This window comes from Euphorbia lathyris, chromosome 1 (genome assembly GCF_963576675.1).
Source record: "Euphorbia lathyris chromosome 1, ddEupLath1.1, whole genome shotgun sequence".
NCBI classification, from domain to species: Eukaryota; Viridiplantae; Streptophyta; class Magnoliopsida; order Malpighiales; family Euphorbiaceae; genus Euphorbia; species Euphorbia lathyris.
The window spans coordinates 119,334,052-119,357,219 of record NC_088910.1 but is presented as its reverse complement, the minus strand read 5'-3'; the positions used below and the strand labels follow the sequence as shown (position 1 = coordinate 119,357,219).

The window sequence follows — 23,168 nt, the reverse complement described above, 5'->3', positions numbered from 1 at the left end:
CTACATTTTTTGTTAGTATTGGTAACTATATTTGGTATTATAGTAAACATTTTAGACACTTTGACGGGAAAAAAAATTATGTGTGTCTGACTTAGTGTTAGCATTTTAACATTTTTTTTTTTTTTTTTGCAATTCCACTAGTAACACATTAAATATCTTAAATATAATTTATGTTTGAAAAGTCTGATATAACAGTTAGATAACAATCAAACCAATATTTTTAGATTTTCAATAATATAAAATTAAAATTGATTTTGAATTTGGACTATTTTATATGTTAGGTGTAAATTTTATATTTCACCAAAGAAAATTTCTATAATGAAATGAGACCATTACTAGTCCGTCCACGCAGATGATATCACGTTAACTCCCTATAAATGTGACATTGAGGGAATTATTCTGCCAAATTGTTTTTGGATTTCTATTAAATTATTCGGTCAACTTTGTTGACCCTAATCTTAGCTTCCATTTCCTACTTATACGTTCGATTTTACTAATCCTCACTACTCCAATTCTTCAACAATGAAGCAACTCACCCATTTTCTCCTACTCCTCTCTCTTGTTATTGCTGCAGCCGCTCTAATGGCGGAGGCACAAACCTGCAATCCTAGCGGCAAATTGAGGGGAAAGAAACCCCCAAACGATGAATGTAACAATGAAAATGATTCTGAATGCTGCGAGGAAGGCAAACTCTATAACATCTATAGATGTTCGCCGCAGGTTTCGAAGCAAACCAAGGCGACTTTAACCATCAATAGCTTTCAGAGGGGCGGAGACGGAGGCGGAGAGTCGGCATGTGATGGAAAATATCATGATGATAATACTCCGGTGGTGGCTTTGTCGACCGGATGGTTCAATAACAGGAAAAGATGCCTTAATTATATTAGGATTAATGGAAATGGAAGGAGTGTGAAAGCTATGGTTGTGGATGAATGTGATTCCACAATGGGATGTGACGATGAACATAGTTTTCAGCCGCCGTGTCAGAATAATATTGTGGATGCTTCCAAAGCTGTTTGGAAGGGATTAGGTTTGACAGAAAGTGATTATCGATGGGGAATGATGGATGTTACCTGGTCTGATGCTTAATAGATTTCCATCTTTTCTAGTCATGGCCATGGCCAAGGACTTCCGAGAGAGTTTACATATTGTTCTATATAAGAGATTCTAACAACGTTGTAGAGAAGTGAATTCAGGCGAGATATTATACAAGAGTGAGTTTCTCACTGTTGAACTCATTCTCATAAACGTTTATATGTTTTTCCGTTAAGTTAGTATGTATCAACAATAATGTCTCGGTCCTTAATAAAGCTTTCTATTATTGTAATATTGCAATATTATCGTATCAACGGTGAGGTATTAATATATTTATTTATCAAATTTGGAATTCAATTCTTTGCTTTGTAAAAGTTTAAAACAAACAAAAAAAAATTATATAGAAAATACTTATATATTGTATTAGATGAACAAATTCAAGTATAAAACGACAATAGCAAGGAATAAAATCTCATCCAAGTATAGGCTAAAGCCTAATACAAAAATCACAGAGTGAATAAACAGACCACAAAGAGAAAAGATGACCATGAAATGTGCAACTAAAATAAAAACATAACAAATCTCATACTTCTCTTGAATCCAAAACCGTAAACCGATCGTCATTATTTAGTTTCTTCCAGTCATTCGGATCTAAGTCCTTTCTAATGGTGCAACCACATAGATCCATGAATCTACGTATAAGATAATACGCTCCCGCTTTTGCTAAATCCGAAAAAAGTGTAAATGGAAGAGTTATAGCAAACAAATGCAAATCACACGAAAAATCTGATGAAACGTATAGATTTTTAACTGAAAAGAAAGGAAACCACTAATAAAAAAAACTAAAAAAAAATAGAGATAATAAAATCATAGATGGAAGGAGAAAGAACGAAGAAGACTATCTTTCTTCTTCCTCCTCAGACTAGATATAGTTCCTTAGACTTTAAATCTTTGAATGGGATAAGATTTGAAAGAGAGAAAGAAAGATGGAGAAGAAAAAGAAGGATGAATGGAGATGGATGAGTTGGCAGTTGTAAACAAACAAAATTTTAACTCTTAAGTAGACAACGTGTAAATCTTACCTATAAACTCATATAATTATGTTGTTAATACTTGATTTTTCAACCAAACAAGAAAGTAACTAAATTTACCGGACTACTGAATTAGGGGTGAATACATGCTTCAAAAGATAGAAATGTCAATTTACTCCAATGATTTCTTTTTATATAAACAGACATTAAAAGTTCGAGTACCAATTTGCACCTCCAACAACCCTCTTTTTATATAGAAACTAGAGAATGAACAATCCGTTTCAAGAGTAGTTCTCAAAAAAGGCGGAGGTATCGGAGCATTCCGATCTTCCCTGTCTTTACCTATTGTATACAAACTAAAAATGAAAATGTTACTAATCATTTCAAATTTTAAAAAAAAAATCCTATTCAACTTCTAGAGAAATTTTTTATTTGACCCTTGTCCTTTTATTAGAAAATTATACATAATGTGAAAATGATGCAACCTTCAAGTTCACATAAAAACAAATGCAGTATAAGAAGATTGATATTATCTGACACATTAAGTTTTAATTAATAAATTCTGTAACAGAATTTTGTTATTGCAAATGTCAGCTCGCAAAAGGAATACTTCTCACTCATGAAATATTTCAGTTGCTTTTCATGGGCTGCATTATTGTCAATGGCCCATTGCTTGCAACTATATTTGGGTTCGGTACCTCAATGCGGATAATTTTTACGGTACCTACTAATAAAATTCGTTTTATATATTCCAAGGCTAATCTCGATGTAGTTGCTTGTTTTGCTTTGCTTTCCTTTCCTTTTCTACAAAAAAAAAAAAAAAAAGTACATAACAGATGATTGGTATAAAAAAATGGAAAAATTATAAAATTGGATCAATTAGGAAATCCATTTACATATATTTAAATCAATTATTCAAACTATTGTATGTTTAGGGTCTATTTATTTTACCTACTGTTTGCTATTGTTGTTTGCTGTTTACTGTTACGGTTTGCTGTTACTGTTACGGTTTGCTGTTTGCTGTTGGAAAAAGCTGCTTTTCCAAAAAGCTGAGATTCTCTGCTTTTGTAAAAGACTGTTTTTTTGGTGTAAAAGGCAAACAGGAGATCACTAACCAAACGCATAATGCTGCTTTTCAGATGTAAAAGGCAAACAGGAGGTTACTAACCAAACACCTAAAACTCTCCCTTTTGAAGTGAAAAGGCAAAAATGAGCAACTAAACACCTCTTTAGACTATTTATTTATGACTTTTCCAAAATATTTCAAATCTTTCATCTTCTCTCTTTTTGTTTATATGTTTCATCGTTTCATCTCCCCTTTTATGCCTATCGTTTTATCTTTTCCTTTTTTTACATTGTGCAAATCGCCTCCATTTTTTCATTTTCTCTTCAGCATACACATAAGCTTTCTCCGTTACTTTCTCCCTGGTGGACTTATTAGCTTCAGAGGTTTGTTTAGGGTTTGGTTTTAAAGAACCATAGCCAAAAAAAGAAAAATAAAAAAAATATGAAAAAGAAAAAAAAAACACTTACACTTAAAAGTGGGGATTACTAGGGGACATTCTAGCAAGAAAGCGACGCAAGAAAAAAAAGCAAGAGGTAAAAGGAACCGCACAACGAAACTCTCCATTTTTTATATTGTTGAGAAGGCAACCGAAACGACATGTGTTATCATTAGTTATTAGAGCATCTCCAATGGAGTATAATGAACCACTCATTATACTCCTTTAATAAACTCTCTCTCATTGGAGTGGAGTTTAATATATTGAGCTTTCATCAACCACTCAATGTTTATTGAGCTTTTGAGTATCTATATATATATATTTTATTATTTTTAAAATAAAATAATTGGTTTAATTAATTGGTGGATTAATTATGATTGGTTTAATTAATTGGTGGATCATATGTGATTGGTGGATCCATTATGATTGAGTGGTTATAGAGTTTAACCATTGGAGTTAGATAATTTAATAAAATGATGTTTATTAAATTGATGATGTGGTATGTATATTGAGTAGTTGTAAATATAAACCATTAGAGATGCTCGTAATGATTAAAAAAACATTAAATGCTTTGGGCACGCATCCTAAAAAAACGTGATATCATGCCACGTGGCGCACAAGGAGAAACCACTGCCAAGGCACTCAAAAGCATCGCAATATTTGCTCTAACAGTTGCATTTATGAGTGTTAGATAAGGGCAGATCAACCATTAGGAGCCCGCACAATCTCTTTACCACTCCCCCATTTTTCAACAAATTCTAAAAAGATATAAAGGTCAAATAAAACTTACAACTGCGCACCAGGAAGCTTGATTCAGGAAGTCTCACTATACGTAGTCGAGGATCCAATCGTTGTCATAATCACGTCTGATCCTGAAAATCACAGACCAAGTAGGCTTAAGGTATATCAGACTAATATATGTCTGCATTTCCTCCTATCAACAGGAGACACGTAACTCACCCTACTCCACAATCCATAACCGTCTTGTATAGCTCAATATCAGTATAAATAGAATAAGTCAGCTTACATTACAAGTTTATTCACTGACTGTGATTATCTTCTAAACTGACTTAAGCATTAGAGCGACTCCTTAACATTGCTTTTGTGCAATTGACATGTTGACTTTCATTATTCAACCACATCACCATATACTCGGAATCGACTCTTTGATTACTTGGTTAAAAAGTCTCTAATACCGTATCATGAAACCAATTGCGATAAAAACTTAAACTGGTACTAACTATAATTAGCATTCCATTAATTTATTTAGCATTAGACATCCCATTAATTTAGCATGAGGCATTCCATTAATTTAGGGTGCTGTTATATTCAGCCCCAATTTCCCACCTCCAGCCCCATGAAAGGACGAAAATGTTGGTCCCTTGTAACGTTACAAGTATAGTTCCAAGGGGGGGTTAGGAACTATTCAAAAAAATTTAATTTAGGGCAGACTTCTTTTTTGTGAGAAAAAGGTTTGGACAGCAGCGCTGAGTGAATAGCAAGATACTGGCTTAGTCAACTAGTGACTAGGTCAGTTTTCTTTACTTGAGTCAGGAGATAGCACTTAGAGTCTATTCCTGAGCTCAGATATTCAATGCGCACAACTCAGCTTGACCTCTTTACTTGGTCAGTTTTTGTTTAAGCAAGCAATAAATATATGAAGGAGTTAAAGGTTAGAAATATGTTACTCGGCAGATTTATCCAGGTTCGGCCTCCAAGCCTACGTCCTGTCCCCGGAACACGTTCCGAGATTTCGAATTCTCTACTGAGCTCTTTAACGGTAGAGCATCAAACCTTTTGCAATCTTAGCAACTGAGTATAACAAGAGTACCTTCCTCTATACCTCTACTCAATCCTAATCTCTCGCTGAGTACTATAACCGAGTACTCAGCCTCTCCTTTCTAATCTCTAGAAATGATAAGTGTTTGTCCTAAACAATGATTACTAAGACACCTTAGATGATTGAATAATCACTCTAGACTTTTACACAAAAAGATATGAAATTTAGTGTAAGATTGCTTTGCTTTTTCTTGCAGAACTTTGCGTAGAAATTTGGTCAGCGTAATGGCTTGATCAAGTTCTGTGTCGAATGAAGCAACTGAAAGGCTCTATTTATAGAGACGTCTGAGGTGTCGGTCATTTCGAATTTTGAAATAACCGTTGGAGGGAAACGGCTTCCTGTCGTTGTCATCCTGTCTTGCTCAGAGCTCTCGGCCAATCAGATTTGAGTATCTTCTGTCCTCGGTCAGCTTTTGGTCAGCTCGGCAGAATGTCTCTCCATTTATGGTAATGTCAACTAGACAGCATTCTGTGTCTTCTGAATTTTACCCAAAGTGGAAACACTTTGTCTGGAAGTTGTTCTTAGCCAGCTGCTGTCTTGTACTCTTTGTCGAATCAACTCAGCAGCTTCGTCCCGAAGTTATTCCTTGAAGGTCTTCTAGATCCTTCTTCCGCTGAGCTGCGTTTTGTACATAACGACAGCGTTTTGACATACGCGGGCCGAGTTGCCTTAAACTGTTTGACTTGGGCTTTGACTTCCATATTGGGCTTTGGGCCTTTTAATCTTTGTGCCTTATAAACAATTTAACTCAACATTAAACAAACACATTAGTAGAATAAATCAAAGCATTTAAACTTAGTGTGTTTAGAATATTTTTAATTGTACTTAAACGATTTTGTCAAATCAAAATTATGTGGAAAGGTGTTTCAACAAACTCCCCCATTTTGATGTTGGCAAAACTATTCAGCGAAGAACTCAGTATTGAGCTCCCCCATGATGGTTGACCTAATATAACTTAGCAAACTCCCCCGTCAGGGTTGAGCTACTGACTTAGTTTTACTCTAAACATTTAAAGGTTTAATCGAGTAAGTCTAAGGTCAGTTTTCAGATATAGGTCAGCTCATGAAACATATTCTATTTTACTCAGTGTTTAAGCGGAAGTTTTAACATTCAGAGGGCGCTGAGTAATTTGTTGTTCAATGAGTTTTATTCTATTTTACTCAGTGTTTAAGCGGAAGTTTTAACATTCAAAGGGCGCTGAGTAATTTGTTGTTCAATGAGTTTTATAAGACAATGTTATATAAACATACAAGTCAATGTCAAACATATTATCAGCATTGGGTACAATCAATAAGTTTTATAAGCATTAAACATAGTTGATGTACATGAAGATACATACTAACTTAATACTCAGCATCGTATATAATAACTCATAACTCAGGTTTGGAGAAAAAGATGCAAGTATTGATATTAATAGAAGTAGTCAGCGTATACAACAAAAGATAAACATACACATAGAGACTACAAACTTAGCATAACTGAGCTAGCCTAATTTCTATTTCTTTTTCTTTTGTTTGGACTGACTATGCTCATGTTGTGTTCTAGCTTGTTCTTTCTCCCCTGTTTTGTCAGCATTGGGAGGAGGAATCCTAAAAGCGTCGGTTAAGACGGCTCTGGTCAGTTCCGTGGATAGCGTCTTAAGTCTATCAGCGCTTTCATTGACACCATCAAAAATAGCAACTCCATCATCTGATACCTCAGCGGGTATATTGAGTTCAGCAGCGCTGATCATGCTTACTATGAAAGCTTGAGATTTACCTATCCAGGTAAGTGCATCGGTCAGACCAGCAACGACTTGATGAAAAGTCTTCAGTAAGGATGTGTCGTAGTATTGACGCTGAATGTTGCTGTGACGTACATGGTTGAAGGTTTGTCTGGTGACAGACAGTATTTCATTTGCTTCATGGCGTCAGTGTCCATTTCCTGTTTGTTCAAGTTCAACAGTCGAACAGCCTCACCAATTTGCTCCACTGAGCATTGAGAATAGGAGACCATTTGCTCGTTGGTCTTGATTTGCTCGGTGTGAAGCTGAGCAAAGAGCATTTTAACTTCATCAGAAGTTGCATAGCGCGTGTTCGCAGCTGACAACGTCTGAACTTGTTCTTGAAGAGTGTTGAGATGCTGAACTATTGTCAGCTGGATCTCAGCCAACTTTGCGATGGAATCCTGCTTAGCTTGCTGTGCTTGAAAGGTAACGATGACACTCAGCAAGTCCTTGAATCCCTTAACTTCGTTGAGAAGCTGAGTTACATGGGAGAGCTGAGTTGTCTCAGCAGTAGAAGACCCAGCCGCAGGTGGAGTGGTTTGATGAAGATCTTTGATTAAAGTTTGCACCGAGTCAATGATTCTTTTACCAGACTCGGTGGCATGCAAGTAGCTAAGAGAGCCTTCATGAACTTGCCTGGTTTCCTCAGTTTGACTGTTTGGAAGAGGAGTCAGTGGAATCACATGGTCAGTGACTGGAATTGTGTTTCCAATCTGCACTTGAGTCTCAGGTAAAGCTGATTGATCGGCAGAAGTGTTGATTGGAGAAGAAGTAATCCGAATGCTGTCTGTGCTGACTGGAGCAGGGATGTTTTGAGTCAGCACTATGCTTGTTGTAACAGCATTGACGGGTATTGGCTCTACTTGGCTTGTAGAGTTTGCAGAAGCATTTAAGTCGGCGTGTTCCTTTGGTGAAGAAACAGAGGCTTGCTTTTCAAGGGAAGCCGATGGAGTAGAAGTTGGTTGTTTTCTGAAAAATTTCAGCTTGAGCTTAGAAGGGTCTTGGGTCGGCTTCTGGATAACAAAGTCAGGGACAGTTGGTTTCTGAACAGGAGGGTCAATGACAGACTTCTGACTTGCCTTGATTAATCTTCTTCTTGGAGGAGGAGTGTCAGCTTGTATAGATTCTCCTGAGTGAGAGGGAGAAGTTTCCTCTTGATCAGCATTAAGCTGGTCAGCTTGTTCTTGTTCATCTCCAGCAGCTAACTCAGTGTTGGCATGCTCAGCATCAACATCGCTAGCTGTCTCCTCGGTGTCCTCAGCGTCATCCTGACCGCCTTCTTCTTGTTCTTCATCTTCTTCACTATCGCCATCTAACTCTTCCTCAACTTGTGCAATAAACTGATCGTCCAGATGCACATCATCTTCTTGATGCTCAGCTACAGTTCCTAGACACTATGTGTAGTGAGAATCACCAGGAACAACGACGTCAGTAGGAATAGCATCAATAGGAGTCAGTGTAGAAGACTTCTGCTTCTTTTGAGGTTGCTCATCAGCATTTGTTCTTTCCTCAATTTCAGGCTCATCTTGCCTGCTCCTTTTCTCAGCTGACTTAGGTCTCTCCTAACCTGGTTCAGCAGCTGACTTCGACTTCTTGGCCTGAGGCTCAGCTTTCTTTGAAGGAGTCACAACAGCTTTCCTCTTGCGGGCAGCTGGAGCCTTTGTCCTTTGGCTTTGCTTTGGAGCTGTTTCCTCAGCTTGTTGTTCAGCAGCAGCTTTTCCTTTCTTTAGTGGCTGATTGAACTTCAAAGCCCTCAGCGAAGCCGCAGTTATCTCAGATCCTCTAGCCTTAGTTTCCTCAGATAGATCAATTTGATGATCTAAGAGGATTCTGGTGATGAGTGATCCCAGCTTGAGAGTTCCAGTGCTCCTTATGAATCCAGCAATCAAGAATACTGGTATGTTGATCGGCTTGTATGTCAGCATATGCCATATGAAGCATTGCTCAAAATTCGTTGCTGAGGTGGTGCAGTTGATCTTGGGATAAATGAAGTAGGTCAGCAGATAGTGAGCCATCTTTTGGTGCTGACCCATTGAGGTACTTGAGACTTCTCCAGAGTGGCCAGCGGGCTTACAAAAGGTGGTATCGTACCCAGTACCTTCATGATCTCCAGATCACCTCAGTTTTGTTCCCTCATTCTTTAACTTCAGTAAGTTAGCGAGATAAGTAGGGTTTATGAAAATGGTCTTTTCCTTTACCACAGTTACCAGATAGTCCTGGTTATCATCAGCAACTCGGAGATTGTGGTAGAACTCCCTTACTAGGTCAGGATAGGTGTGATCCCTAATGGAGAACAGCTCGGTCCATCCATTTTGCGATATCCATTCGCAAAAGGGTTGCTCGGATGTCACGAAGGTCTCAGAAACCCATCGTGAAAAGTCTACTTTCCATTCGCTAATGTCTTCAAATACCTTGGTATAGGTTCTGGCCTTAGTCGGCTTACCCTTAGTTGAGGTAGCTTGGCCAGCTTTGCCTTTGCTCGGCATAGTGACCTTGGTGGTTTCAGGCACAGTAGTTTGCCTTGAGGGTTCATCAGAGCTGGTCTTAGGGTGACCGGCACCGGAAACTCTAGTCATTGTTTCAGAAAAAAGGATTGGGAAGCTTTGAGAGTCTTAGAGAGAGAGAGAGAATGCTTTGCCAGAGATTTCAATAAGTGTAAAGAAAATAAAAAATGGGGATTTACCCATTATTTATAGTGGTGAAGAGTGGATCTTATCGAATCTATGTGTCAGTTTTGCCTTGGGATTGTCAACCGATAAAGATCCTGGCTTTTATGACACATTCGGCGCATACGTCATCCTAGGTGGCTATTCGCGTGCTTTTGCATTTATTGCAACGGATCTAACGCTCAGCGTTTAGAATACTAAGCGTTTTATATTCTGAGTGGTCAGTAGTATATGAAAGGATGATTTCTCAGTTTGAGATTACTACTCGGTGTGCATATTTACTCAGTATTGATATGTTAAGTACTCAGCATAACAATCACTCAGCATGCATTTGCATAACTCATTCAGCATAGTAATTCACTTAGCATAAATTTACATTTTAGAACATGAATTTACTGAAGAGGATTAAACATACCAATGGCTTCTCTCAGTATGCTGAACTGTTCACGAGCCAGTGGCTTTGTGAAGATATCCGCAAGCTGCTCATCCGTTGGGACATAGGTCAGCTTTATCTCACCCTTGAGTAATGGTCTCTAATGAAGTGATGTCTTATGCTGACATGCTTCATCCTGCTGTGTTGAATTGGGTTCTTTGATAGATCAATTGCACTTTTGTTGTCGCATTTGACCTCAATTGTCTTTGTTTGAACACCATAGTCTTCAAGCTGTTGATTAATCCATATGACTTAAGTAACACAGTGACCAGCAGCAATGTACTCAGCTTCAGTGGTAGACAAGGCTACTGACGCCTGCTTCTTGCTGAACCAGGATACAAGACAGCTTCCTAAGAAATGACATCCTCCAGAGGTGCTTTTCCATTCTAGCTTGTCTCGACCATAGTCAGCGTCAGTGTATCCAACGAGTGTAAAGCCATGAGTGTTGGGATACCATAAACCTGCGTTCACTGAGCTTTGCAAATATCTAAGGATTCTTTTTACAGCTATGTAATGAGATTCCTTAGGGTTAGATTGATATCTAGCACAGTAGCATACTGAGAACGGAATGTCCAGTCTACTTGCTGTTAAGTAAAGTAGAGAGCCTATCATACCTCGATACAATTTGCTGTCTACCGACTTACCATTCTCGTCAGCGCAGAGGACAATGTCAGTGCCCACAGGAGTGGATATTGGCTTGCAATTTTCAAGATCATATTTCTTCAATATCTCCTTGGCATATTTAGCTTGACTGATGAAGATGCCATTCTTTCCTTGTTTGATTTGAAGTCCAAGGAAGAAGTTGAGTTCTCCCATCATAGACATTTCAAACTCAGTCTGCATTTGCTTGCTAAATCCCTTGCACATTGACTCATTAGTAGCACCGAAAATAATATCATCAACATATATTTGAGCCAGCAGGGTATCTTTACCCTTTCTCTTAATGAATAAGGTTGTATTAGCTTTGCCCCTGACATAGTTTCTAGTCAGCAGGAAACTGGTCAGCCTCTCATACCAAGCACGTGGTGCTTGCTTGAGGCCGTACAGAGCCTTTTTGAGTTTATAAACGTGGTTTGGAAATTTAGGATCCTCAAACCCTGGAGGTTGATTAACATAAACTTCCTCGTTTATAACTCCATTAAAAAATGCACTCTTGACATCCATTTGAAACAGTTTAAAGTTCATGTAAGATGCATATGCACATAAAATCCTAATAGCTTATAGCCTTGCCACTGGGGCAAAGGTCTCACCGTAGTCAATACCTTCTTGCTGACTGTAGCCCTGAGCTATAAACCTTGCTTTGTTCATGACTACGTTTCCTTGCTCATCCAGCTTGTTGCGGAAGACCCATCTTGTTCCAATGGTCTTCTGACTCCTTGGATGTGGCACTAGCTCCCATACATCGTTTCTTCTGAATTGATCAAGTTCCTCTTGCATTGCGCTCATCCAGAATTCATCTTCCTCAGCATCAGCGAAGTTCTTAGGTTCCTGAACTGAGACGAAGGCTACATTGCTGAGGTACCTCCTGAGTTGGTTTCTTGTCATCAGGGTATTCTCAGCGGCATCAAGGATTGCACTCTCTGAGTGCCCTCTTGGAATCCTTATCTCCTTGGGTAGATTGATGTCTTGTGCTATCTGTGTTTCAACAATCTCTGCAGGTGAAGACTGGTCAGTGAAAACAATATTTGGTTCACTTTTACCTTTGGTCATCCCTTGAGGGAATGACTCAGCGGCTGTATCTTGATGAGCGGATGCTGAGTGTGGATCATCCTCGGTCAGCGGCTGGTATCTACCTGCAGGGTTAGTTTCGTCGAACTCAACATGTACTTACTCTTCTAAAACTTGAGTTCGTTTATTGAAAACTCTGTATGCTTTGCTGTTTGTTGAGTACCCTAAAAAGATAGCTTCATCAGCTTTTGAATCAAACTTAGCTAGGCTATCCTTAGTGTTTAAAATAAAACATTTACAGCCAAATGCACGAAAGTATCCAATGTTGGGCTTTCGTCCTTTCCAAAGCTCATAGGGGGTTTTCTTTAGTATAGGTCTAACAAGAGCCCTATTAAGAATGTAGCACGCTGTGTTAACAGCTTCTCCCCAAAAGTACTTTGGAAGCCTATTCTCACTCAGCATTGTCCTGGATATTTCAACCAAGGTTCTGTTCTTCCTTTCAACAACCCCATTTTGTTGAGGCGTTTTAGGAGCAGAAAAGTTATGGTCAATGCTGTTGGCTTCACATAATTCAACAAACTGTTGGTTTTTGAATTCTCCACCATTATCACTTCGGATGTGAGCCAGTTTTAGGTCTTTATCATTTTCAAGTTTTCTAACCAAATTTGAAAATGTCTCAAAGGTCTCATCCTTGCTACTCAGCAAGATGACCCAAGTGTACCGAGAGAAGTCATCTACAATGACCAAGGAAAATCTTCTTCCACCCAGACTCAGCGGCTGGACTGGACCGAAGAGATCCAAGTGTAGTAATTCTAACGGACGCTTAGTTGAGACAACATTTTTACTATGAAAAGATTGTTTGGTTTGTTTTCCAGCTTGGCAAGCGTGGCATAATTGATCTTTTTCAAATCTAAGTTCAGGCAGTCCCTCAACCAATTGCTTTCTTGCTAATTTAGCCAGGAGGTCCATGCTTACATGACCAAGTCTCCTGTGCCATAGCCAGGAATTTTCTTCCTTTGAAACTAAGCATACAGTTTTTGAAAACTTTTTCTCTAAGTCTAGCATAAAGACATTATCAATCCGAGGGGCAGTTAAAATTAACTCATTTGTTTTTCCCTCGTATATTTTACATCCAGTAGCATCAAATATAACTTTTCTCCCATTGTCACATAGCTGAGCTACGCTGAGTAAGTTATATTTGAGTCCGCTGACTAGGGAGACTGACTCAATAGTAGGATTACCTCCGATGGTTCCTGACCCTACTATCTTACCCTTTTTGTTGTCTCCAAAACTTACGCTTCCTCCTCGTTTACGCTCAAACGTGATGAACTGAGTTTCATCACCAGTCATGTGCCTCGAGCATGCGCTGTCAATATACCACATCTTTGACTTCTCAGCACACCTCAGGCTTACCTGCATTGTAACTAGTTACTTTTAGGTACCCAATTCTTTTTGGGTCCTTGCTTGTTAGGTTCAACAGGTAAAGCATCATATTTTATTTTATGGCGGCATACTTGGATGGTATGGCCATTCTTTCCACAAAAGTCACAGCTGACCTTCCGTTTAGGATTTCTCACAGACTGGTCAGCACCCCAGTGCTGAGCGTGCCAGCACACCTTTGTGGTGTGTCCTTTCTTCCCACAGAAGTCACACTGGACATTCCGCTGGGGATTCCATCTCTGCTGACCAGTACTTCGGTACTGAGCATTCAGAGGAATATTTCTTTTGTTTTGAACCTTTAGTTGGTTCTGGATATTTGTGACGTCCTTTCTCAGTTTCTTTGAATCTGATTGGACTTCAGTGACAGACTTATGTATGATTTCCATGTTATCATGCAAAGTTGAGTTGTCCTGAAGAAGGAATCTGAGGTCACTTAGCTTGACCTCTTCAACCTCATCACAGCGCCTGCTGAGTGCTCTAATTTTCTTATTACACTTTTTGACAAGTGTATAGAGGTCACTCAGGGCATTACCCATTTCGTTTCTGAGCTGGGAAAGTGATATTACCTCATTTGATTGCTCCTCATCATCAGATGCAATGGAGGGGTCAGCATACTTAGAGACGCACGGCTCAGCAAGTTCGTCAGCCATGAAGCATATTTTCGCTGACTCGGTGGCCTCAGCTTTTGTTGATGAAGACTCATCACTGTCGCTCCATGTTGCCACCATTGCCTTTTTGCCGTTCTTCTTTTCTTTCCTCAGCGTGGGACAGCTTGACTTGATATGGCCAGTTTGATGACATCCAAAGCATGTAATGGGCTTTGAGTTGTCCTTCTTGTATTTGCTGTCGCTGGACTCAGCTTTATACTTATCAAACTTTCTATAAGGCTTCTTAGAATATTTGTCATTCTTTCTGAATAGCCTTTTCATCTTCCTTGTGAACATAGCCATCTCCTCATCATCTGTTGAGCTCCCATCAGTGGAGTCAGCTTTCATGACAAGAGATTTTTGCTTCTTGTCTTCAGACTTTTCCTTCACCTCGAAATTCTTCATCGAGATCTCATGGGTCAGCAGCGAGCCGATGAGCTCATCATATTTGTAGGTGGTTAAGTCCTGAGCTTCCTCAACAGTGGTCTTCTTCGCTTGCCAGTCTTTGGGAAGGCTCCTGAGTATTTTCTTGACTTGTTCTTCCTCAGTGAAGATCTTCCCAAGTCTCTTGAGCTCATTGATGATGTTGGTAAACCTTGCGTTCATGTCTGATATTCCCTCATCATTGTTCATTTCGAACAGCTCGTACAGTCTCATCTGCTGGTTCACCTTGGACTCATTTACTTTATTGGTTCCTTCGTAGGTGACCTCCAGCTTCTTTCAGATCTCTTGCGCCGACTCACAACCTGAGATTTTATTATATTCTGCAGCATCGAGTCCACAGTGAAGCATGTTTATAGACGAAGCATGATTTTGTAGCTTCTTGAGATCATCCTCTGTCCATTTGGCCTCAGCTTTAACAACTGTTTGGCCAGCCACAACTTCGACAGGTACAAATGGACCTTGGACTATGGATAGCCAGGCACTCATATTTGTAGCCTGAATGAAATTTTTCATCCTATTCTTCCAGAAGGTGTAGTTAGACCCGAAGAATAGGGGAGGCCGAGTAATGGACAACCCCTCAGGTAAGATCTGAGTTGTTTGGTTTCCTGGGAGAAACCGATTGCTGTTTTCGCCCATAGTGGGGATCAGCTCAAGGTGGTTAAACCTTTTACAGTGAGCTTTTAAGCTCTGATACCACTTGTTGGTCCCTTATAACGTTACAAGTATAGTTCCAAGGGGGGGTTAGGAACTATTCAAAAAAATTTAATTTAGGGCAGACTTCTTTTTCGTGAGAAAAAGGTTTGGACAGCGGCGCTGAGTGAATAGCAAGATACTGGCTTAGTCAACTAGTGACTAGGTCAGTTTTCTTTACTTGAGTCAGGAGATAGCACTTAGAGTCTATTCCTGAGCTCAGATATTCAATGCGCACAACTCAGCTTGACCTCTTTACTTGGTCAGTTTTTGTTTAAGCAAGCAATAAATATATGAAGGAGTTAAAGGTTAGAAATATGTTACTCAGCAGATTTATCCAGGTTCGGCCTCCAAGCCTACGTCCTGTCCCCGGAACACGTTCCGAGATTTCGAATTCTCTACTGAGCTCTTTAACGGTAGAGCATCAAACCTTTTACAATCTTAGCAACTGAGTATAACAAGAGTACCTTCCTCTATACCTCTACTCAATCCTAATCTCTCGCTGAGTACTATAACCGAGTACTCAGCCTCTCCTTTCTAATCTCTAGAAATGATAAGTGTTTGTCCTAAACAATGATTGCTAAGACACCTTAGATGATTGAATAATCACTCTAGACTTTTACACAAAAGATATGAAATTTAGTGTAAGATTGCTTTGCTTTTTCTTGCAGAACTTTGCGTAGAAATTTGATCAGCGTAATGACTTGATCAAGTTCTGTGTCGAATGAAGCAACTGAAAGGCTCTATTTATAGAGACGTCTGAGGTGTCGGTCATTTCGAATTTCGAAATAACTGTTGGAGGGAAACGGCTTCCTGTCGTTGTCATCCTGTCTTGCTCAGAGCTCTCGGCCAATCAGATTTAAGTATCTTCTGTCCTCGGTCAGCTTTTGGTCAGCTCGGCAGAATGTCTCTCCATTTATGATAATGTCAACTAGACAGCATTCTGTGTCTTCTGAATTTTACCCAAAGTGGAAATACTTTGTCTGGAAGTTGTTCTTAGCCAGCTGTTGTCTTGTACTCTTTGTCGAATCAACTCAGCAGCTTCGTCCTGAAGTTATTCCTTGAAGGTCTTCTAGATCCTTCTTCCGCTGAGCTGCGTTTTGTACATAACGACAGCGTTTTGACATATGCGGGCCGAGTTGCCTTAAACTGTTTGACTTGGGCTTTGACTTCCATATTGGGCTTTGGGCCTTTTAATCTTTGTGCCTTATAAACAATTTAACTCAACATTAAACAAACACATTAGTAGAATAAATCAAAGCATTTAAACTTAGTGTGTTTAGAATATTTTTAATTGTACTTAAACGATTTTGTCAAATCAAAATTATATGCAAAGGTGTTTCAACAGAAAATGCCCTTTCATGGGTTTTGGGTGGAAAAATCCTATTTTTTTGCCTTTTCGACACGCGGGCGTGTGGCTATCACGCCCCACCGTGTGGTCGGGCATGACAGCCACACGTCTCACCGTGTGGTCGGGCGTGACAGACACACGTCCGACCACAAGATGAGGCGTGTGGCTATCACGTCCGACCACATGGTGGGACGTGATAGCCACACGCCCGACCGCATATTGGGGTGTTATAGCCACACGCTCGCGTGTCGAGAAGGCCAAGAAAATAGGACTGTTATGCAATTAAATCCGTAAATACATGTAAACACTACACAATTTTAATTAAAACCTGTAAATACCATATAATCTTAATTAAAACCCATAACAATAATATAAATTCATGAATAACAATTATAAACAATTATATTTCCCACGTGTGAATTTTTTTTCCCAATTTTACATTTTAATTATTATTATTCTAAACAATTATAATTATTCTAAAAACAATATACAACATAAAAATCAACAAAATTAAATTAAACAAAATAATATTTACAACAACTAAATTTAACTATAATTAACAAAGATAAAAAAAATAATAATCAAATTAATAAAATAAAAATAATAAAAACTAAATTAAATTAAAAAAAATTGAATTTTATCCACACGGGCATGAGGCCATCACGCCCTCACATAGGTGAGGGTGTGAGGCTATCACGCCCTACCACAGGAGACGGCGTATGAATATCACATTGTCTCCTGTGGTGGGGCGTGAGGCTATCACGTCTCCACCTATGGTGCGACGTGATATTCACATGCCGCACCAGAGGTGGAGGCGTTATAGCCTCACCCCTACCTCACGAATCCGAATTCCCTAAAAATCCAAATCCGAATAAAAAAAACGTCCAAAAATTAACAAAATCAAACAGAATTTCGTAATATTAGTTCTTTTCCTTTGTCGTTCCTCTTCCGATCCATGTTTTCGTTGATAAATTAGTCCGGATTTGATCCAAAAGAGTTTAGAGAGTTTGGAGAGTTTGAGAGGATTTGAGAATTTTAAAATTTGGTAAAAGAGTATTTTCGTCTTTTATAGAGCTAGAGCTAGAGGTGGAAATTTGAATCTGGATATAATAATTCACTTAATTTATTTAGCATTACACAAAAAATGTTGAGAGAAGCATTCGACATTCCTTACGCCTATAATAATAATAAAAAGAATTAGCATTATACATTCCATTAATTTATTTAGTTGTCCTCTCCTTCTTTTCTTAGTTTTATTAAGGGTTAAGATGTAAAAATACTTCTATTATTTTGGGCCATAAGCAATTTTATCTCTAACGTTTAAAACGATACAATTTTACTTCTAAAGTTTGTAGCCAATAGTAATTTTATCTTTAACGTTGATAATTTGGGTCAATTCCAGACACTATTATAAGACACATATTTTTATTCATTATTTTGCACGATGTTCCAAAAAAAATTCATGTTTTTTATAATTTAATAATAGAATTAGAGATTAATATTTATGAATTCGGTGAATTTTTGAATTTTTTTTTTGTCTAATCCATATAAAAACATTACATTTTTTTCATTTTTTTTTGTCTAATCCATACAAAAGATATTACATTTTTTTCATTTTTTTTTCAACATCCCAACATATGTTTGTAATTTGTTACTGGTAAAATGGCGCACGTATAAAATGTAGATGATAAGATTCATGACTGAGAAAACAGTTTGATGAATTATTTCTCAAATTGACCCAATTTATCAACATTTGGGATAAAATTGCTCCTAACTTCCAACGCTAGAGGTAAAATTTAACCATTTTAAACATTAGAAATAAAATTAGTCCTAACCTAAAACGTTATCGGGGCGTTTGGTATTCTATTGGGATAGAGATAGGGATAAAGGTTGGGATAGGGATATAGATAAAGGTTGGGATAGGGATAGAGATAAAGGTTGGGATAAAGATAAAAATATGATAGTCGAGAATTATTATTCAATGTTTGGTATGTGGGATAAAATAATACATTTTACTATTTTAACCTTATTTAAACTATATAACATTAATTTGAGGAATAAGATTGACTTTTCCATCCTATTAAAATCGCAGGAGCTTATCCCCTCTCCTGGATATAGGATTTACGGAGCGTTTGGTATTCTATTGGGATAGGAATAATGATAAAGGTTGTGATAGGACAAGGATAAATGGTTGGGATAAGGATAAAAATATAATAGTCGAGAATTATTATTCAATGTTTGGGAGAAATTTTAGTGTATGTCAGGCATACCACCTGTGCAAGGTGATGTGGTATACCTGAGCCACTAACAAATTTACATCTGTCAAAAAAAACAATTCTTTATAATTAATTATAAGGTAAAAAACAAAATAATAATTAATCATCTCCTTTGTTTTCTTATTGTGATATTTCTTTTATACCGAAAATTACAAACCCATCACCGGCGTTCTCTTCAGTTCGTAGGATGTCTCTTCCGTTCTCTATTTCCGTTTGTTTCCCTCCACAGACCTCCTTAAAAGTCACAAAAAATAAAAATTGATTTGAACTTTTGTCTCTTCTGGATAAGAAACATGAACCTCCTCTTCCGGCGACTAACACGAACCTTCTCTTCCGGCGACTTCCATCACCGTCGTTCTCTTCAGTCGGATGTGTATTCTGTTCTCCTCTTCCGGCGACTGCCATCACTTCCGTTTGTTTTCCTCCGCTGATTTAAAAGTCATAAAGAATAAAAACTGATTGAAACTTTTACCTATTCTGGATCTTGAACATGATCCTCCTTTGTTATTGGTTAATTTTGAAATCAGATAATTTCGTTGAGGTTGGATAAAATTATTTTTCATTGTTTCACTTCATTTTTTTTTTTTTGGTTCGTAAGTGTATTCACCGCCGACAGCAGTGACTATTCACTTTCGCAGATGGTTTGCACCTCTATGAGTGGGACTGCTGGCCACGGAAATTCTTTCCATTCCCAAAGGCGAGGATCGGATCCCTGGAAGAATGAATATTGATTCTAAAATGGGTTTGTCCCATCATTGAAAGGTTAGATTTTTTAGGTTTCAGATGTAAAAAGAAAAGCAAGGAGAAGAGATTGTCAAGAAAGAAGGGAGGTGCGTCAAAATTGGGGATAAATATTAAATTGGTTTTAGTTTTTAATTTAATTTAATCATCTGTTAACGTTTTCAATACTTGTGAAATTATAATTGGCCTGGCATACCAAATCACCTACTCTAGGTGGTATGCTAGGCGTATTGTAAAATTTCTCTAATGTTTGGTACGTGGGATAGGGATAAGGATAAAATAATACATTTTATTATTTTTAACCTTATTTAAACTACATAATATTAATTTGAGGGATAAGATGGACTTTTCCATCTTATTAAAATCGCAGGAGCTTATCTCACCTCCTTATACCACCCCCCTCCTGAGTATAAGATTTGATGGATAAGAGGTTTATCACTCATCTGTCTCACTCTTCTATCTCCCTAACAAACACGGGATAACTTATCTCGTGTTTTTTTATCTATATCTCACCTCTTATATCACTTCTAACAAACACCCCGTTAAGAGATAAGAAGTTTATCCTTCATCCGTCTCACTCTTCTATCTCCCAAATAAACACGGGATAACTTATCTCGTGTTTTTTTATCCCTATTCCATCGCCTATATCCCTTCTAACAAACATCCCGTATGGGTATTTTTATACTCTAACCCTTTTATTAATAAATCAAACCGTCATTTCAAAAAAGATTTAATAAATTAAACCGTTAATTTGTTGAGTAAGAACTCCAACTCTAAACCAGCATCAAGGGACACGATCGATATCAGGATGAGTCAATGAGCACCTTAACAGTTGTCGAATTGTTATATTCCTGCAAATCAATGTCGGTTAAGCCCACTTGAACACTCCATGTTTAACTTAATTTAAAATTTGTATAAAAGTACAATATAGTAACAATCTTTATATAACTTATATACATAGGTCGGTCGAAGTAGACACGTGACCCCTATTAAGAAAAATATATATTTCTCTCATCAATGTGAGTTTTTTTTTTTTTTTTTTTTTTTTTTTTTTTTTTTTTGAATAATCTCATCAATGTGATTAATTTAATTTTTATTGATTAAATTTTTGATATTGTTAAATGAACATATTAAGTTTTTAATTAATTATTTTTTAATATATTAAAATTTTAATTTTTAATTGAAGACATTAAGTTATTGATATTTTTTAAACAAACACATCAAATTATTCTTAGAGGATGAGATTATAATTTATATGTGCAATTCAAATTCCATTTAGTGCAAATAGAATTGTGAGTAGGTCATTGTTTTAACACTTCAATTGATATATAGATTGTCATGTCAGATAATTTGTTAATTGTTTTACTTTCGAAGAACAATGATATCCCGATGAACGAAATTTGAATTATTTACATAACTGATATGTCCAATAGGGGCTTCACGTGGTTTAATTTTTTTTTTATGAAAATGAGTATATCATTCCTTGATAAGAAAATTGCAAGTACAACAAGAAAAGTAAGGAATAAAACCTTACCAAAAGCTATGTCTAATACAGAATCCATATAGGTAAAGAAAATGACTACAAAGAGCAAAATGAACAATTACATGTACTAATAACACAAACAGATGAAACATATACTTATTGAAACTCCAAATTCGCAGAGAAACATCTGGAATCCAATCTTCATCATTTAAACTCTTCTGAATCTTCGGATCAGAGTCATTTCTTTTACAACCATATAGATGTAGTGATCTATATATAAGATCTATCATTTCTGTTCTTGCTAAATCAGAAAACGTTACAAATGAAAAGATAATAAACAACAGATGTAATTCAAGCGGATTAAAAGATCCGATAAAATATATGAAATCCAACTAAAACAAAGAAATTATAGGACAAAAAAAAGTAAAATAGAAAAAATAAAACAATGAAAGGAGGAAAAAGGAAGACAATCTTCCTTCTTCCTCCTCAAATAGAAAACTACAACTTGAAAGAGAAAAAAATTTAATTAACAAGAAGATCGATTGATGAATTTGGTGAAGAACAAGGTTGCCTTGGAAAATTGAAAGAAAAAAGAAGAATCAGTTTGGCGCGGAAGAAGCAGTTTCGGAAAAGGAGTTTTGGTGGATTAATGTTATGGTTTAAAAATAATTGATTAAGAATGGCCTAATACACAAATAACCCCTGAACTTGTCCAAATGTTGCAACTGCCCCCTCCAACTTTCAATTGTAACAACTTACCCCTCAAACTTGTCCAATTGTAACAACTTACCCCTTAAACTTGTCCAATTGTAAAACACAACCCCAAATTGCTGACGTGGACTGCAATTGAAGAAACACGTGAAATACAAAATCTGCAACGCTCGTGGAGTATGATAATCAGATCTTTGGCGTGATACAAAGCCGGAGAAACTTTTTTACGGTTGCTTCAAATACGGGGTAAAAAAATTCCCAATTTGGGGTTATGTTTTACAATTGAACAAGTTTAAGGGGTAAGTTGTTATAATTGAAAGTTGAGAGGGGCAGTTGCAACATTTGGACAAGTTCAGGGGGTTATTTGTGTATTAGGCCATTAAGAATTTAGCATATCTATTCAAAAGATCATGAGTTTAATGTGTTAAAAAAATAATTGATTAATTAAAACAGAGCTGCTCTCTCTCTCTCTCTTTGCGAAACCTTGATGAACGCGGCACCGGCGAAACCACCAGAATTCGATGGTGGAGGAGGCGCAACCTCCATGGATATTAATGAAACATACTCCTATAAGGATTCCCTGATTGGAGATGCGAAGATACTGGAACCACATATCCCTAAATATCTACAAGCAGAAGGTTTGCTTTCAGTGTCTCTTTCGAACCCTTTGAAACCCTACTTCGTAGTTTCGTCGAAACTACTTGATTCATGGGTTGTCCCATGGAACCCAGCTTTGATCATCAAGGTCCTCGGATGAAATATTGGCTATATAGCCTTGCAAAAGCGCGCATAAGAATTATGGAAGCCTAAAGGAGTTGTAGACATTATGGATGTCGGGTATCGCTTCCACATCGTTCAGTTCAAAGACTTGCAAGACAGAGAACAAGTAGTGCAGGGTGGCCCATGGATTGTACAGAGGCACTACTTATCAGTTTGAATATGGTCGCCAGATTTCCAAGCAGCCTCGGCTACAATAGCATCTACAATGGTTTAGGTTAGATTCCCTGACTTACCCATTCAGATGTACGATGCGGATTTTCTGTTTGCTATTGCTAATACTTTCGGAAAAGCAGTGAAAGTAGATAAAAACACCTTGAAGGCTACCAGGGGAAGATTTATGAGAGTGTGCATTGAGATTGATCTGGAGAAACCGCTGGTGGCTGAGTTTGAAGTTAATGGTATTACATACAGAGTTGAATACGAAGGCCTCTATGTGGCTTGTACGAATTGTGGCCGTTACGCTCATATCAGGTCTACATGCTCTTTTCCAAGTATACTGCAGTCAGAAGCGCTCAACACTGAGCAACAGGTTCATGATAGTTCCGATACCAACATGGTGGGGCCTATCCCACTTGAACCGCCGCCTGAAGTGGTTAACGAAAAGAGCATGGATTACGGGCCATGGATGATGGTCCCGAGATGATGCTACATTCCAAAGATGATTA

The 23,168-nt window shown here is 37.7% G+C and overlaps 1 protein-coding gene across 1 annotated transcript; it reads left to right on the top strand.

The window, feature by feature from the left end:
- The first annotated feature begins 431 nt into the window (after window positions 1-431).
- Window positions 432-1,345, top strand: LOC136214346 (kiwellin-1-like). Its single transcript, XM_066002872.1, has one exon. The coding sequence runs from the start codon at window positions 523-525 to the stop codon at window positions 1,087-1,089; it is 567 nt and encodes a 188-aa protein (XP_065858944.1). The 5' UTR covers window positions 432-522; the 3' UTR covers window positions 1,090-1,345.
- Window positions 1,346-23,168: the final 21,823 nt, after the last annotated feature.

Coding starts and splice junctions, on each gene's coding strand:
- LOC136214346 (XM_066002872.1), top strand. CDS start 523: ATGAAGCAACTCACCCATTTTCTCCTACTCCTCTCTCTTGTTATTGCT.